The 16949-nt window shown below is 39.3% G+C and overlaps 1 protein-coding gene across 4 annotated transcripts in view; it reads right to left on the reverse strand.

Moving 5' to 3' along the window:
* The window catches only part of ptdss2 (phosphatidylserine synthase 2), an 80981-nt gene that overhangs the window by 43598 nt on the left and 20434 nt on the right, over positions 1-16949 (reverse strand). For all 4 annotated transcript variants that reach the window (XM_059975500.1, XM_059975501.1, XM_059975502.1 and 1 more), the window contains exons 3-4: positions 11599-11681; positions 1769-1836 (exon numbers count right to left, since the gene is read on the reverse strand). In XM_059975500.1, the coding sequence (XP_059831483.1) occupies positions 1769-1836; positions 11599-11681 (151 nt within the window). The remainder of the gene's footprint in view (positions 1-1768; positions 1837-11598; positions 11682-16949) is intronic.

The following is a 16949-nucleotide window of genomic DNA, read 5'->3' on the forward strand; positions in this document are numbered from 1 at the left end:
AGGGTAATCTCTGATGCCAAAGTACATAAAGATAGTTTAATGTACACTATTTTGCTTACACAAATAAAGGAGAACAATCCCAATTTGCAGAAAGAAATTAAACATTCATTAAAAATATACCTAAACATCTATGCGCGTCAAATTAAACAAGGATCAATACTGTTCTCCTTCCTGGTACTTTTCCTTGCAAGTAGAACAAGTGCCACACCTGCTCCTACACCTCTTCTCTCACTACCATTCAGGGCCCCAAACAGTTCATCCAGGTGAGGTAACACTTCACCTGTAAGTCTGAGGGGGTCATCCGCTCCATCTGGTGCAGCCTCCTGTACATTGGTGAGCCCCAACGTAGATTGGGAGACCACTTCTCCAACACCTACACTCTGGCCACCAGCAAAAGCAGAATCTCCTGGTAGCCACCCATTTCAATTCTACTTCCCATTCTGACATGTCAGACCATGGCCTCCTCTACTGCCATGATGAGGCCACACAGGTTGGAGGAGTTACACCTTATATTCTGTCTAGGTAGCCTCTAACCTGATGGTATGGACATCAATTTCTCAAACTTCCAGTAATTGCCTCCACCTTCACCATTCTCCAATTCCTTCGCTCACCTTATCTCCTTACCTGCCTCTGGTCTTCCACCCTCTCTTATCAGATTTCCCCCTTCTCCAGCCCTTTATTTCTTTCACCAATCAACTCCTCAGCTCTTTACTTCATCCCTCTACCTCCCCATTCTTTGTTTCACCTATCAACTACCACTTGTACATCATCCCCTCCCCCCACCTTATCATTCTGACTTCTCATCTTTTATTCTGCAGTCCGGAAGAAGGGTATCAGACCGAAATGTCAATCGTTTACACTTTTCCAGATATGCTGCTTGGCCTACTGAGTTTCGCCAGCATCTACACATTTTCTCGTGTCAATATTATCAATATCCTTATTGAAGATCTGAAGCTAAACTGAATAAAAATTCAATGAAATTCAATGTTGATCAAGTAAGGAAAGCATAGTAAAACAGCCACTTTTATTTCAGATATAGACATCTTAGTTTGACAGAGGTAATTCAAAATCAGTGAGAGTGGAATCCTGAGTTGGCTCATCCCCCAGCAAAAGAGACACAAAGACGACAGAAAGGGAAAAATGGATTCCAACAAAGTGTTGAAAGTAAGACTGCACAGATACAAAGCACATGATGCAATGACAATTCTGTCACACTCTTGATTAGAGCCAAGCTTCTTAAAAGCTTAACGATTAAGCAGCTGAAAACACTTCAATGATACACTGTATGTACATTTGCAAAAAACAAGGTTGCCGTGTTCATAAACCTGAGCGCAATTCAAAATCTCCATTTCAAACATTTTTACACACGAAACATCAACAATAAGAATCACTCCCTGTAGAGATCAGTTCTCACCTAGTGACATTATCAGTACTATATTTACTATCATAGTGAAATATTTTGCTGTACAAACATATGTTACCTCAAAAGGATCTACTTTGCATGCTTAAAGATCAACGTTCCCACTAATTCTTTTTTTGCAGCTGCATGGACCAATCATTGCTCTGAGCAGATTTATTTACTTATATATATTCTTCAAACACAGTCTGAAGACTGTGCGGCACTTTCATAAAACATGATATAAAAGAAATACCAGTTGCGCAGCAACAAAGGTTGTGTGACAGGAGTACTTGCAGCCGCACACCTGGGCAGCTTAGAGGAAACAGTGTTAAAGATACTTCAGTGAAAAAATAAGGACTTATCTCTTACCTGAAAAAGTATGAAGATGAGAAACAGCTCATATACAACACTGACACATAACCAGAATCTCCAGTATGCTGTAAGAGAGAATGCCCGAAGAGAGAAGACATTAGTTAAAATAATTTTAAAAGAGGCACATCATCATACAATTGAACAGATTGGCGAACAACTGAATATTGTTAAGACCGCCAGCTACATTCACTTAGTGACCACTTTATTAGGTACAGGAGGAACCCAATACTGCATTGCCATTAGGTGGATGTTCATGGTCTTCTGCTGCTGTAGTCCATCCACTTCAAAGTTCAATATGTTGTGCATTCAGAGATGCTCTTCTGCATACCACTGCTGTAACAGTGCTTATTTGAGTTCCTGTCGGCTTCCTGTCAGCTCGGACCAGTCTGGCCTTTCTCCTATAATCTCTCATTAACAAGACATTTTTGCCCAGAGAACAGATGTTACTTTAAAAAAAACATCACTTCTCTGTAAACCCTGGAGATGGTTGTGTGTGAAAATCTCAGAAGATCAGTAATTTCTGACCTACTCAAACCATCCCATTTGGCACTATCAATGATTCCACAGTCAAAGTTACTTAGATCACATATCTTTCCCATTCTGATGCCTGGTCTGAACAAAAAATGAACCTCATTTGGAAAATACAGCTCAGAAACAGGTCATTCAGCCCATCTAGTCTATGCCAAACCATATAAACTGCTTACTCCCATCAACCTGCACCAGGATCATAGCCCCCCCATACCACTACCATACACGTACCTATCCAAACTTCTCTTAAACATTGAAATCAAATTTGTGTGCACCACTTGTGCTGGCGGCGCATTCCACATTCTCAGTGAAAAAGCTCCCCCCATGTTCCCCTTAAACTTTTCAACTTTCACCCTTAACCCATAACCTCTGGTTAAAGACCCATCCAACCTCTGTGGAAAAAGCCTGCTTGCATTTGCCCTATTTAGACTCCTCAATTTTGTATACTTCTATCAAATCTACTCTCAATCTTCTAGGTTCCAAGGAATGAAGTTCTAACCTATTTAAACTTTCACTCAGGTTCTCCAGATCCAGCAACATCCTTGTAAATAGTCCCTGTACTCTTTCAAACTTATTTACATCTTTCCTATAAATAATGACTAAAACTGTACATAATACTCCAAATTATTGCGTACTCAATTGTTTGATTTGTGAAGGCCAACGTGCTAAGAGCATTCTTTACAACCCTATCTGCTTGTAATACCACTTTCAATTAATTAAGGACCTGTATTCCTAGATCCCTATGTTCTACCTCACTCCTCAGCGTCCTACCAGTCACCGTGTAAGACCAATTCTGGATGGTCCTACCAAAGTGCAGCTCCTCACGCTTGCTTGCATTAAATTCCATCTGCCATTTTTCAGCCTATTTTTTTTTAAGGTGGTCCAGATCCCTCCACAAGCCATGATAGCCGTCCTCGCTGTCCACTACACCCCAATCTTAGTGTCATCTGCATATTTGCTGATCTAGCTAACCACATTATCATCTGGATTGTTGATATAGATGACAAACAAGAATGGACCGTACACTCATCCCACAGCACTCCACCAGTCACAGGCTTCCAGTTGAAGAGGCAACCATCTACAACCACTCTCTAACTTTTCCCACAAAATCAATGTCTAATCCAATTTACTACCTCATCTTGAACACTGAGCGACAGAAACTTCTTGTCCAACCTCCCATGCAGGACCATGTCAAATGCCTTCCTAAAGTCCATGTAAGTGACATTTACTGCCTTGCCTTCATCCACTTTCCTGACAACTTTTTCAAACAACTCTATAATGATATGACCAACCACACACGAAGCCATGCTGACTATCCTTAATCAGTCTATGTCTATCCAAATATGTATATATATATACACACACACAAAAGTTTGGGCACCCTGGTCAAAATTCCTGTTATTGTGAATAGCTAAGTGAGTAAAAGATAACCTGATTTTCAAAAGGTATAAAGTTAAAGATGACACATTTCTTTAATATTTTAAGCAAAATTACTTTTTTTATTTCCATCTTTTACAGTTTCAAAATAACCAAAAAGGAAAGGGCCCGAAGCAAAGGTTTGGACACCCTGTAGGCTCAGTACTTAGTAACACCCACTTTGGCAAGTATCACAGCTTGTAAATGCTTTCTGTAGCCAGCTATGATGGAGTAAAGGGATAGGTACATAGGGGTATAGATTAAAAGAGATTAAAAAACAATGATTAGCTAATGATCAATTAACCTTATAGGTATCTTATGCTCATGCTGGACAGCCAAAAAGGGAACCTTACCCAGCAACAGGTGGCGTACCAGACATTATTCCCTAATAGTGTTAGACATGGGTCTAAATAAAGAATTGTCTGGTCGCACAAAGCATTTTGAGGTACAACATAACTAAATAGGGGAAGGATGGTGTGGGGGGGGGGGGAGGGTAGCAGGAGGTGTCAACATGAGGAACTGAGGTTGTATCCATGCTAGCCTTGGCAGAAATAATTATAACTAACCAAAAATGATTTTACATCTAATTGTATGTTAACATGTGATCAAAACTATTCTAAAATTGTCTTAACTCATGTAATTGTAAGATTTCCTGCGATTAATGATATAAATTGGGCAGAAATGTAAGTCAGCGCTGAATGCTCAGACTATCATTAATCAGTCTGTAATTTCCCCATAGCATGCCAAGAATAAAAAGTGAAGTTTCGCTTGTTTCATGGTTTTATTGAATTCGTGATATCTTGAGTTATTGCATCGGGTCGATCCGCCTTTGACAGCTAGAGTCTTTCAATTCTTGTTTGGGGGATTTTTGCCCATTCTTCCTTGCAAAAGGTTTCTGCTTCTGTGAGATTCTTGGGCTGTCTTGCATGCACTGCTCTTTTGAGGTCGATCCACAAATTTTTGATGATGTTTAGGTCGGGTGACTGTGAGGGCCATGGCAAAACCTTCAGCTTGTGCCTCTTAAGGTAGGTTGTGGATTTTGAAGTGCGTTTAGGATCATTATCCTGTTGTAGAAGCCATCCTCTTTTCATCTTCAGCTTTTTTTTTAAATAGTCAGTGTGATGTTTGCTTCCAGAATTTGCTAGTATTTAACTGAGTTCATTCTTCCCTCTACCAGTGAAAAATTCCCCGTGCCACTGGCTGCAATGTAAGCCCAAAGCATGATTGATCCACCCCGTGCTTAACAGTTGGAGAGGTGTTCTTTTTATGAAATTCTGCACCCTTTTTTCTCCAAACAAACCTTTGCTCACTGAGGCCAAAAAGTTCTATTTTAACTTCATCAGTCCACAGGACTTGTTTCCAAAATGCATCAGGCTTGTTTAGATGTTCCTTTGCAAATTTCTGACACTGAATTTTGTGGCGAGGACGCAGGAAAGGTTTTCTTCTGACAACTCTTCCATGAAGATCATATTTGTGCAGATGTTGCTGCACAGTAAAACAGTGTACCACTACTCCGGAGTCTGCTAAATCTTCCTGAAGGTCTTTTGCAGTCAGACGGAGGTTTTGATTTGCCTTTCTAGCAATCCTACGAGCTGTTCTCTCGGGAAGGTCTTCCAGACCTCAACTTGACCTCCACCGTTCCTGTTAACTGCCATTTCTTAATTACATTATGAACTGTAATGTAATTAAGAAACACTTTGTTATCTTCTTATAGCCTTCTCCTGCTTTGTGGACATCATTCATTTTAATTTTCAGAGTGCTAGGCAGCTGCTTAGAGGAGCCCATGGCTGCTGATTGTTGGGACAAGGTTTGAGGAGTCAGGGTATTTATAAAGCTTTGAAATTTGCATCACCTGGCCCTTCCTAATGATGACTGTCAAAAAGCCATAGCCCTAACAAGCTAATTAGGGTCTGAGACCTTGGTACAAGTTATCTGAGAGCTCAAATCTCTTGGGGTGCCAAACTTTTGCATGGTGCTCCTTTCCTTTTTTCCCCACTCTAACATTGTACAAAACAAAAATAATACACTAATTTTGCTTAAAATGGTGAAAAGAATGTTTCATCTTTAACTTTATGACTTTTGGAGATCAGTTCATCTTCTACTCATGTAATTATTCACAGTAACAGAAATTTTGACCAGGGATGCCCAAACTTTTGCATGTCACTGTGTATATATACAGTTTCCCCCACTATGTGAAGGTAGCGCATTACTATGAAACTATTTGTAAGCTGAAATGTCACAAAGAAGGAATTACCATTAATTTATATGGGGATAATCTGAGCATTCCCAGACCCAAAAAAAACCTACCAAATAACACATAAAAGCTAAAATAACATGAACATATAGTAAAAGCAGGAATAATATGATAAATACACAGCCTATATAAAGTAGAAATATTGTATGTACAGTGTAGTTTCACTTACCAGAATTGGGAAGACAGCAAGCCAAATCAGATTTGTAGGGGGAAAAAAAAATCGACACGCGCATGCATATGCATGTACTCGCATATGCGCACACCTGCTCGCGCAGGGCTTCACCGGCCATGGTAGTCTTTCTTGGGATAAACACACATTTAAAGCTGGTGTCTTTTTTCATAACAGTGAAAATCCTCTTTTGGTCAGCAAAGACAGGTTCTAATGTAGGTCTTTCGAAACAGCGAGGTGTCATGAAGTGAATGTTTGAAAAACAACACACACACACACACACACACACACACACACACACACACACACACACACACACACACACACACACACACACACACACACACACACACACACACATCTGATCCCATAGAATACCTTCCAAAAACTTTCCATCATAGATGTCAGGCTCAACCTATAGTTCCCTGTTTTTTTTGAACAGCGGAACAACACAGGCCATCATCCAACCCTCTTGCACGTCACTTGTCACTAAAAATGATTTAAGTATCTTTGCCTGTGCTGCAGCAATTTCTACCCTTGCCTCCCTCAATACTTTAATGCATTGAATTTCTTCCAAATGATTGGGCAATGAGAGTTTTACATTAATGAGCAGGTATACCTAATAAAGTAGCCACTGAGTGTAGAATAGACTTAGGCTTCCGTGCTGTAGAACACCTTACTATCCTCCAAAAAGATAAAACATTTTTAGTTATAAGACTAATAATTGGGAGTTGCAAAAGATTGATAAGATACAGATTTACATATTAAACCTCGCTCTATCGCACAGCAATAAGGCCCTGTCCAATAGGGATTAAAGAAAATAACTTGAAAAGAATTAAAAGATCCTGTAGCCATGTGTAACATTCGGTCAGATTGATAGATTAAAAATGGAATAGTTTTTAAAAATACTTAAATCATTAATCTGAAGTCAAAATCTTTTAAATCAATACTTTCTCCGTATTTCTTTCCCAAAACACAGAAGGTTGATATCTTGTGCATCACGGAATTTTTTCTTCGGTTTTACTAGCCACCATACAGCATGAATTTATATTTCAATGGGGCTCATTAATGGAGCAAAAGTGATGTATGCTACTTCAGGAAAAAATAGCTTCAAATATTCGCAGAAAAATTATTGCTACCCTATGCCTTGATGGAAAAAACAGATAGATCCAGTCGACACACTGTTTATTAACAAGTATCAGTGAAATATGCACCTTTTTTTGAAAATCTGCAATTCTGTTTAAACCAGCACACAAAGACTAAAATGGGTGCAACTATGAAAAATAGCTCATCTATTTATTCAATTTCTTTATACAAAGCTGCATATGTCATGGACAATAATAAATAAATAACTGGACGACACACAAACTCATGACTAAAACACGCTTCTAGTTGTGCACAAGGAGAGCAGCATGGCCCCTGTCACCACAATGTTCTGAATACTGAACAGAAAATTAATATTTTTATACAGAATTGGCTTATCGATTGCCCATTTGGTAAGTTGTGTATGCTTGAATTCCTTCCTTGCAAGATCAATTGTTATTCACAATAGAAGTGTTAAAAGCCAACAGAAACTACAAGCTGAGAAATAATGACAGTTGAATTAGTGAAACAATTGTCCTTTAATTGTTGGGTGTGCTTTACATTCTTCCATTATATTCTTATCTCATTTGTCTCAGGCACCCCTTACTGCATAAAAGGATCTTTCTAGAAAAGGTCTCAGTTCAGAGGCAACACTTGTACAGCTTGATTACACACTGCTGCAGTCACCCTCGCCTATCTCATCTGTAGTGACCACGATGGCTCTGGCGGTCTCACTTCAAAAGTCTCCCTTGTCTGGGTTGACAGCACAGAACTGCAGTCCTTCTCACATGGGGTGGGGGGGGAGGGCCCTGGCAGCACAATGGCATCAGCACTGGACTTCGAGGCAAGAGGTCCCAAGTTCAAATCCAGCCAACTCCCTTGCACACTCTCCATCCATGCCTGAGTTGAGTGTCAAGCTAGCAACTCGACCTCGTTTAAAAAAACCTAGAGAGGGATGAGCTCCGCCAGGTTGCCCAGGGCATGCCGTACAATGAGCAATCACCAAGATTAGTGCAAAAAAGCTTGTCATGACAGCATCCCGACGACTCCACCAGGAGTTAACGGCACCCACACACACGCCTGATGGCCACACACAGAGTGCTTATGAGATTCGGTGGGTCACCAGAAGTATAGACATCAGGTTGGATTTTACAACAGACACAAGTACTGTTCAGGAAGGGATAATTTAAAGTTAACTATGCAGTGTATGGAGCTGGTAGTGGTGGAGGCGGAAACAGTTATCAAAGATGCCTTGGCCTGAAGGCATCTTTGAGCTCAGTGGTCAGGCTGTCTGCAAACAAAAAACATACCCCTGGTGCACATCCCCATGTATTACCCGTCATCCCATTTCTATGTATGTTGACTAGAATCAAAGAACTAAAATTCATACATTTAAAATAGCATTATCTAAATATATCTGCACTGTTCAAAACAAAAATTACTAGTCACACAAGTGGGTCACATGAACCAAATGCTTATAAAGCATGTAATGTTAAAACTGAAGTTCACAGTGAAACTTTAAGTTAATCTGGTAATGATTAGCCAAAATTTGGTAACTGTCAATTTAGTTAAATATAAAACAAAGCTATAACTTAAAATAACATTCAAATTGTGTAGGACAGCTTTCACAATACTTTTAAATCAATGTACAATGCAGAGTTTATTGTGGGGCAGCTGGGAAGTTGCAGATAAGTATTGTCCCAATTCCCCTAAGCAGCTTTAATCCTTTGGTGTCATAACTTCTTTGGCAATATTGTAAAAATACTCACAATTTTACTTAATTCTTTTATATGGCCTCACCGAGTACTCAAGAGATGCCACTTGGTGTGGGCTTGTTGAAACCATGCCTACGGAAGGCAGGGATACAGCACCTAGTTCATCCCCAGACTGGTGCTAATTGGTCCATTTCAAACAACGAAGTAGACACTATGATACTTTGCCTGCTCTTTCCATTTCTTTTCATTCTTTAACTTTTGTTCACTTTCTCTTTTTTTAAAAACAGGATTTATCTGTTTTTGCTTTTCACATTTACATTGAACAATCACAGACAACCCAAGTCTTCTCACAGTTTCCTTTCTCTAACATCTGCATTCATTTAGTCCATTCCATCCACAGAATATGATTCTCAACATACTTAATGCTTTCTGATCCATAATATACAAACATGCATGCTACTGGAGTCCTTCAAAGGACTGGGACAAGGAACCTTCACACTACCATTCATACACTCACAATCAGGAGGCACACACGCATACAGACACATGCATTTTGGAATACCTTACTTTTAAACCACATGTTTACCAAAGTTTCCTCTGCTTCTTGCTGGACCTGACCTGGACCAAGGCAAATTTTTTCCTTTGTGTGGGACCTGACCCAGATGCTGTCTGGCCTTCTGAGTTCTGCCAGCATTTTGTGTTTTTTTTTGTAGTCTAGTAATCTTTGTTTAGCAAAGGGATACTGGGATCCAGCTAATTGCTAATGACACTACTAAAGTTCGTACACTCATTCAGTTAGAAACACCATCAGCCATTTCTCTGTCCATATCTGCAACTTATCTATATCCTGCTGTATCCTTTGGCAGTTTTCTACGCAATGCACACCACTACCAATCTTTGTATAATCTTACAAACTTATTAATGCACCCATCTACGTTTTCATTAAAGACAGTTATATATCACAAATAGCAGAGGTCCCAGCATGGATATCCTGCAGAACACCATTAGAACTATCTAAACTTCTTCCCAACATCCAAACTTCCTCACAGAAGCTGGCCTTCAGCCAGCTCATATCACTCCACAGGATATCCAGAAACAGCTTCTAGTACCGGATATTGTAAAGGCCATAGAATCAGATAATGCACTGCCAGTAGTAGAAAACACTCATTCCCTTCATCATTCATGTCCATCATTGGCAAATACATTAAGGATACTTGCCTAGACAACTCAGGAATACATACAACCTCTACTACAGAAGAGGACAATGGTAACAGGCGCATGAAAACAACAGCATATGCACGGCCTCTTCTAATCCATTGTTCCTTCATCGTGGCCAGTTGTATGCTCCAAAAGTCCCTACCTAACAGCACTGTGGAAGTATTCAATATTGTGGAAGGACTCAAAATGATGACCCAACACTAACTTTCAAGAGTAAAGATCAGCAGGCAATAGCACCAGGGGTGTGGTAGAGGCAGATATGTTAGGGACATTTAAGAGACTTCTAGATAGGCACAGGGATGATAGAAAAATTGAAGGCTATGTAAGAGGGATGGGTTAGATTCAGCTTAGAGTAAGTTAAAAAGTCAGCACAATATTGTGGTCCAAAAGGCCTGCACTGTGCAATACCGTTCTATATGCTGGCTCTGCCAGCCAAGCACCAAAGTGAAAAAATAAATACATTTTAGGATTTTGTTTGACTGAAACAAAAGCAGAGAATGGAGATGGACTGGGCCTACCACAGTTGGCAAATTCAAGGATGGAAGAACACATGCCAAAGTGGATTTAAAATGACGCAGACTACAGGAAATGACCGATTTAGCTAAACAAAATGCAGGATTTCCCCCAATGTGCATTTTCAAAGTACATAAGTGAGATACAATCTCTGCAACAGACTACTTTTAATGTACTATGAACTTCCTCAAGAAGTACGTGGTAGCTGTCACGTAGGTCCTCAAGATACCTACCAGTGACTGATGATTCTGATGATAGGTCTATTCAGAAATAATCAATTTTCCATGATTCTCCAAAGCTACTGAACATATCCATTCTTTTCTCAATTTATTTTAGACTTTCTATTTGCATACAGTTCAGTGAGAAAGACTTGTTCAACCAATGGACTATTTAAGTACAAGAGAAGGACCATGAGATCCTCCAGGGCTACAGTCAGATGCTTCTTGGCAGGAGGGTGCTCAGGAAATTTCTGCAAGGAATAAACCATGTCCAGATAATCTATGACTGCTTGTCATTTGAGAAAGCCTGGAATGTAGCACAATCTGCACAGCCCGCCTTATCTTTACAGGTGAAGGATTGGATGTCCTTTGATGATGTAGTGAAATACAAACTGAAATCAACAGATCAACAGCAGCAGCCTGGAATCACCCCAGCCTATTAAGCTGAGGGTAGCCATGACTTCGATTGGTATTGAGATTACAGGTCACAAATTTCAGGTAGAACTGTAATCAAAATAAAAATAAAATGTTGGAAGAAATCAGTGGGTCAGGAAGCATCTTTGGGGGTAGAGGGGTGGTCAATATACCTGGTTGATACCAGACATCAGAAATAGTGAATTACATGAGTAAATTAATCACTTTGAATATTCATTTATAACTGAAAAACCATTTCAGAATAAGGATGCTTGCAACAAAACTGCCAAGAACCATACCTGGGTGAGGTCTGGAAAATGGTCCATCTTTTGCTTGGGTGACTCCAAAACACAAGAACACCAGAATACTGGCAATAATTCCTCTGCAAGTTAAACAGTAAAATGAGAAAGATGCTCAAGGAAGCAGTTGATTACAATTCAAATCAGGTTTTTAAATACCCTTATGAGCATTCAAGTGTTTTTTTTAAACTCAAGTACACCTTGAAGGAAAAAAGACATTCAAACTCAATTCCCCTTTTAGAACCTACACATAAAATTTTAAACATATAAAAATGTATTAATGTTCTCCTAGTAAAACAAGTCTGATGATGTTTTGAAATGAAAGTGTTCCAATATATCTTGAAATGATTTTGTTAACACCAGTGATGCTTGGAAATCAACATTGTAAATGAGAGCCATTTTAAAAGCTCTAGACAGCAGGCTGGGAAATTTTGATTATCATATGTGATGCAATTTGCCAAGATTAACAGTTGTTTCTCAAACCAGTTTGAAAGACTGACCCTCCTCTGGATCTCTGGCCTAAAGTAAACCACAAAGAGAGCAAAGCACTATGGCACATGGTGTAAGCAGAATTGATGAAATTGTGTATAACCAAAGTACAACTCTGGGAAGACAGGATTTCATCTATCATTGCTAGGGTTGAGATATTATTACACATAAATAACTTTGTAATTAAAATATGGACCTTGAACTTCAAGTAATGTAAAGGCCTCTTATTTCAAGTTCTAGTAAAAACAATCTCAAGCAATACTTTCCATTCAAGTCTGACATTCTTGTCACAAAATGGCAGTCTGATTGTTTGACAAGATTAGATTATTCCATATTGAATTGAATTGAATGATCTTTATTGTCATTATACATAGGTACGATGAAACTCTGTTTGGCTTCCACTCAGGCAATCAAACATAGCTGTAGATAAAAACAAGACAGTTATTGAAAAATAGTATTAAGTAGATAAGTAGCAGAAAATAAGTTACAGCAGCACCAGAATGTCACAGTAATGCACAAAGTGCCACTAGTGCAAGTATTTGAATCCTCGTGTGTGCTCACAGTTTCAGTCATTGTTCTGTGGGAGTGGTGTGATGGAGGCCACAGCTCTGGGGTAGAAGCTGTTCCTCAGTCTATTTGTTCTGGTTTTTAGTGTCCTAAACCTTTTGCTGGACGGCAGCGGGTCAAACAGGGAGTGGCCGGGGTGTGTGGTGTCTCTGGTTATACTGATTGCTTTCCTCCTGAGTCTGCTGAAATAGATGGTGTCCAGTCCTGGGAGCTCCATCCTGACAATTTGCTGGGCTGCCTTCACCGCACGATGCGGGTCTTGTCGCTCAGTGACTGTGCAGCTAGCATACCACACTGTGGTGCTGTTGGTCAGGATGGTTTCAATTGTGCTTCTGTAGAGGTTAAGCAAAAGCTTCTGTGGGAGTTTGGCCTGTTTCAGCTTTCTGAGGAAGAAGAGTCTTTGTTGTGCCTTTTTTACAAGCATCGAGGTGTTGGTGGTCCATGTCAGCGAGGTGTTAGTGGTCCATGTCAGCGAGGTGTTGGTGGTCCATGTCAGCGAGGTGTTGGTGGTCCATGTCAGCGAGGTGTTGGTGGTCCATGTCAGCGAGGTGTTGGTGGTCCATGTCAGCGAGGTGTTGGTGGTCCATGTCAGCGAGGTATTGGTGATCCATGTCAGTGAGATGTTGGTGGTCCATGTCAGCGAGGTGTTGGTGGTCCATGTCAGCTGTTTTGACAACATAACTCCAAGGAACTTCAGGTGATCCACACTTTCCACTACCTCTCCATGTATATGGATGGGGGTGTGTACTCTGTCCTTTGATCTCCTGAAGTCAATGATCATCTCTTTTGTTTTACAAGTGTTAAGGACCAGGTCATTGTCCTTACACCACTCCGCCAGATGATCTACCTCAAGCCTGTAGGCTGTTTCATCCTCGTCTGAGATCAGGCCAACCACTGTGGTATCATCCGCAAATTTAATTATGGAATTGGAGGTGTAGGCGGGGGTGCAGTCATGTGTGAAGACCTCCATATGCAGTCTTCCAGACTCAGAACTGGCCATTCTTGCCTGTTATTGCTTTGGCACTTTCTAGCAGTATACTTGGTAAATAATCCTGCATTAATGGCTTCACAACAGCATGCAAAGACCACCTGTCGAGTCTCATCAAGTTGTCATTGTGTATATCAAAAAGGACACAGGAATTTACTGGGGTAGTTCTGTTCATTTTAGCATCACTTAACTGAAATTGTTTTACAGCAAGAACGTAAGAACAATTATTAATGTAGCAATTTGCTTCAAATCAGGAATTTGACTGGGCACTCATGAAGCAAGTTTTATCAAACATGCATTCAGTGATAGCATTCCTGGTGCAATGTTCCTTTTGAGTGTTGGTGAGAATATTGTATCAGAAGCCAACATCGTTGGTTTTATGCCAGATTAGCAATTCTCTACATCACCATTGATTCATTTTTTGAATCTAACATCTCTTCCACTAATTTCACCAAATGCATTCTTTCATAAGATCTTAAACACTGTGACCCACACCACTATACCTCAATTTCCTGATGTCCTAAAACTTGTTGCCCCAATGGAGGCCACAAGAAACCCCATTTTTGATTCATTATATATTTGCCCTCCCTTCTGTCTCACCCCATAAGCATTTTTACCTACTCATTTTCCATTAACCTTGTATTTTAAATATTTTACTATAATATGGCAATACCTAATGATTGATCTTTAACCACTACTAAAATATACAGCAGCAGGCACGTCACTGAAACTACTGTTGTGGTGGTTCATTCGGTGTCAGCCATGTGGAGTACCAACTTTACTGCATTGTATTCCAAAGCAAAGCCAAATTCATGGTGACCTGACTTGTGCTCCCAAATGTTTTAAGGTAATTGGAAGCAAGAACTCTCATGCAGAGAAGTTCTTGCCAGACACATGGCAAATCAGAGAATTCTGCCTAATTTTACCACATAATAGTGAAGCAAAGCATGACTCCAGTATAAGGAAATCACTTCCCAATTTTACCACCCAACATTGAAGCAAAGGCAGGACTCTCCAGTGCATGTCCCTAACACTAATGGATCAAAGCTTTATTTACGGTGACAAAGGGACACCTAACTACAGTAGTTAACTCTGGAACTTTGCACTGCTAGTCCATGTACTTTAGTTAGGAATCTTCTTTCTACAATATAGAGCTACTATAATAAACTAAGTAAAAATAACTAATGCTTCTACATTTCAACAGATTTCTTATGAGCTTATCAGTTCCATTGTTAACACACTTAAGTATCGTCATTTATTAAAATAATCTCAAGCTACCACATTTAAAGATTGTATTCAAATTTGTAGCATTAGCCCAACTTCCTAACTGGTATCTTGTTGGACAATGGTCAAGTTACCAGACTATCATCCAGTGGTATGCACATCTTATAACGGCATCGAGAGAATTTAAATTCAATGAATTAAGCAATCCCGAATAAAAAGTTAGCATCTGCAATGGTGACCATGACATTAAAGACTTATGTCTTACAGGGAAGAAAATCTGCTCTCTTGTCCTCTGGCTGACAATGTAGATTTTAGCTGCCCTCTGAGATTGCTTATTGAGCCACTCAGTTCGAGGACATCTGGCATTACCAATAATTGCCAGCCCAATCAGGGTCCACATCCCACAAATAAATTTTAAATAAGTGTTTTGGATTAGCCACAGAGGTTAGGAATATTTCCGTCAATCTCAGATCTACATCAAAGAAAATACAACATGGAAATTAAGGTTATATAGAATGATAACATACACACAACAACAAAGGCCAAAATGATAAACCCAAGTTAAAGAGAGTGAAAAATCTAGAAATGGATGTATAGCAAAAGTTGAAATGAACACTTCAGCAAGTCAAACAACAAAATCGCCATTGAATGGAACATGTAATCCAATTATTAGTACATGAGAAAAACTGCTTTGTTGCTATATACTTGAATCAATCAGTCTATTTGTCTCACTTCCACCATTTCCAAGCGTCCATTTCCTCTCCTTTACTCTGCCTTTGTCTCTGGGATCCCACTTCATTCTCACCCTGCCAATGCTTTCTGGACCCTGTTTTTCCACAGAGGCTAGGTGCTAGCCTGATCTCAAAGAGCCACAGGAGAAAAAGCTTCAATACACAGATGCATGTTTTTATTAGTATTTATCAGTTTTTAGCAAAATTAGACACAGATTACTGTGTAAACACATCCTATGAACATGTGCACAAATAGGAACTAAGGAAACAAAATGTGATTGCAAGTGAAAGGTTAAACCAAGAAATAATTCCTAGAATAATGCATCACCCACCCATTACATTCAAATATACATATCTGACATTATCTGAAAAACTGAACAATGCTCTGACTATTCTACAATGAATGAAGTTTAATCTAGTTCTATTTGCCCACAGGAATAGATTGTTGTGAACTAATTACATCCTATATTTAAGATGCAGTTCAATCAAGATTTAATTATTGCCAGAAATAGGAAAATTTAATTGAAGATGGTGTACAGACTTGTTGGGTTCACTAATTAAATGTAGTCAACGAAGCACAATAATCAATTGGACAAATCCACTTGGGAAAAGCACATGTGGCTGGAGGGACACTAGTGGAGGAATAAGCACAATGCAGCAACTTGCATACACAACAAGGCATTTGGGGAATGTGCAGATTAGGGAACTGAAGAACTAAAAGTTTTTTGTTTGCAATGATTCTAAACAGAATTGTTTATACATAATTTTAATCCACTGTACACAAGTACAAAATTCACTTAGTTTCGACCTATTGAAATACACCCTTGATATATAATTAGAAACCTGAGCTTATTTATCCAACTTACTAAAAACCTTCCTAAACCAGAAAAGCAAATAAAGATAGAGCACAGAAGATAAAATAAATGAGTCTTAAACTTGAATCCAAATAAATGAAAATGTCAATGAGGGTAGAGTGGGAGTAAATTAGGATACAAATTAAGCTTTCCTCTTTCAGTACATATATTAGCACATAATAACAATCAGGAATTTAACCTATTGCTTCTTTTGCCCATTGCAGGAAAGCAAAAAATACTTGTCCCTATTATTAAAACTAAAAAGGTACATGAAAGTGGTCCAAGAACAGTTTCATTCCTGTCATTATCAGTGGATTAATCAGTTCTTGAAAATTAAAAATCTTGAACATCTTGCCTTGTAAATGTCTCTTCTGGAAACCCACTTACAGCATACAGAATACAGGAGGCGAAATGAACTGATTTTGTAAATCTAATACAACGAAACCGATTGTTAACTGGGAAAGTAGATGGAAAGGTTGGCAATGGCTAGCATTTAAA

This window comes from Hypanus sabinus, chromosome 7 (assembly GCF_030144855.1).
Source record: "Hypanus sabinus isolate sHypSab1 chromosome 7, sHypSab1.hap1, whole genome shotgun sequence".
NCBI lineage: Eukaryota > Metazoa > Chordata > Chondrichthyes > Myliobatiformes > Dasyatidae > Hypanus > Hypanus sabinus.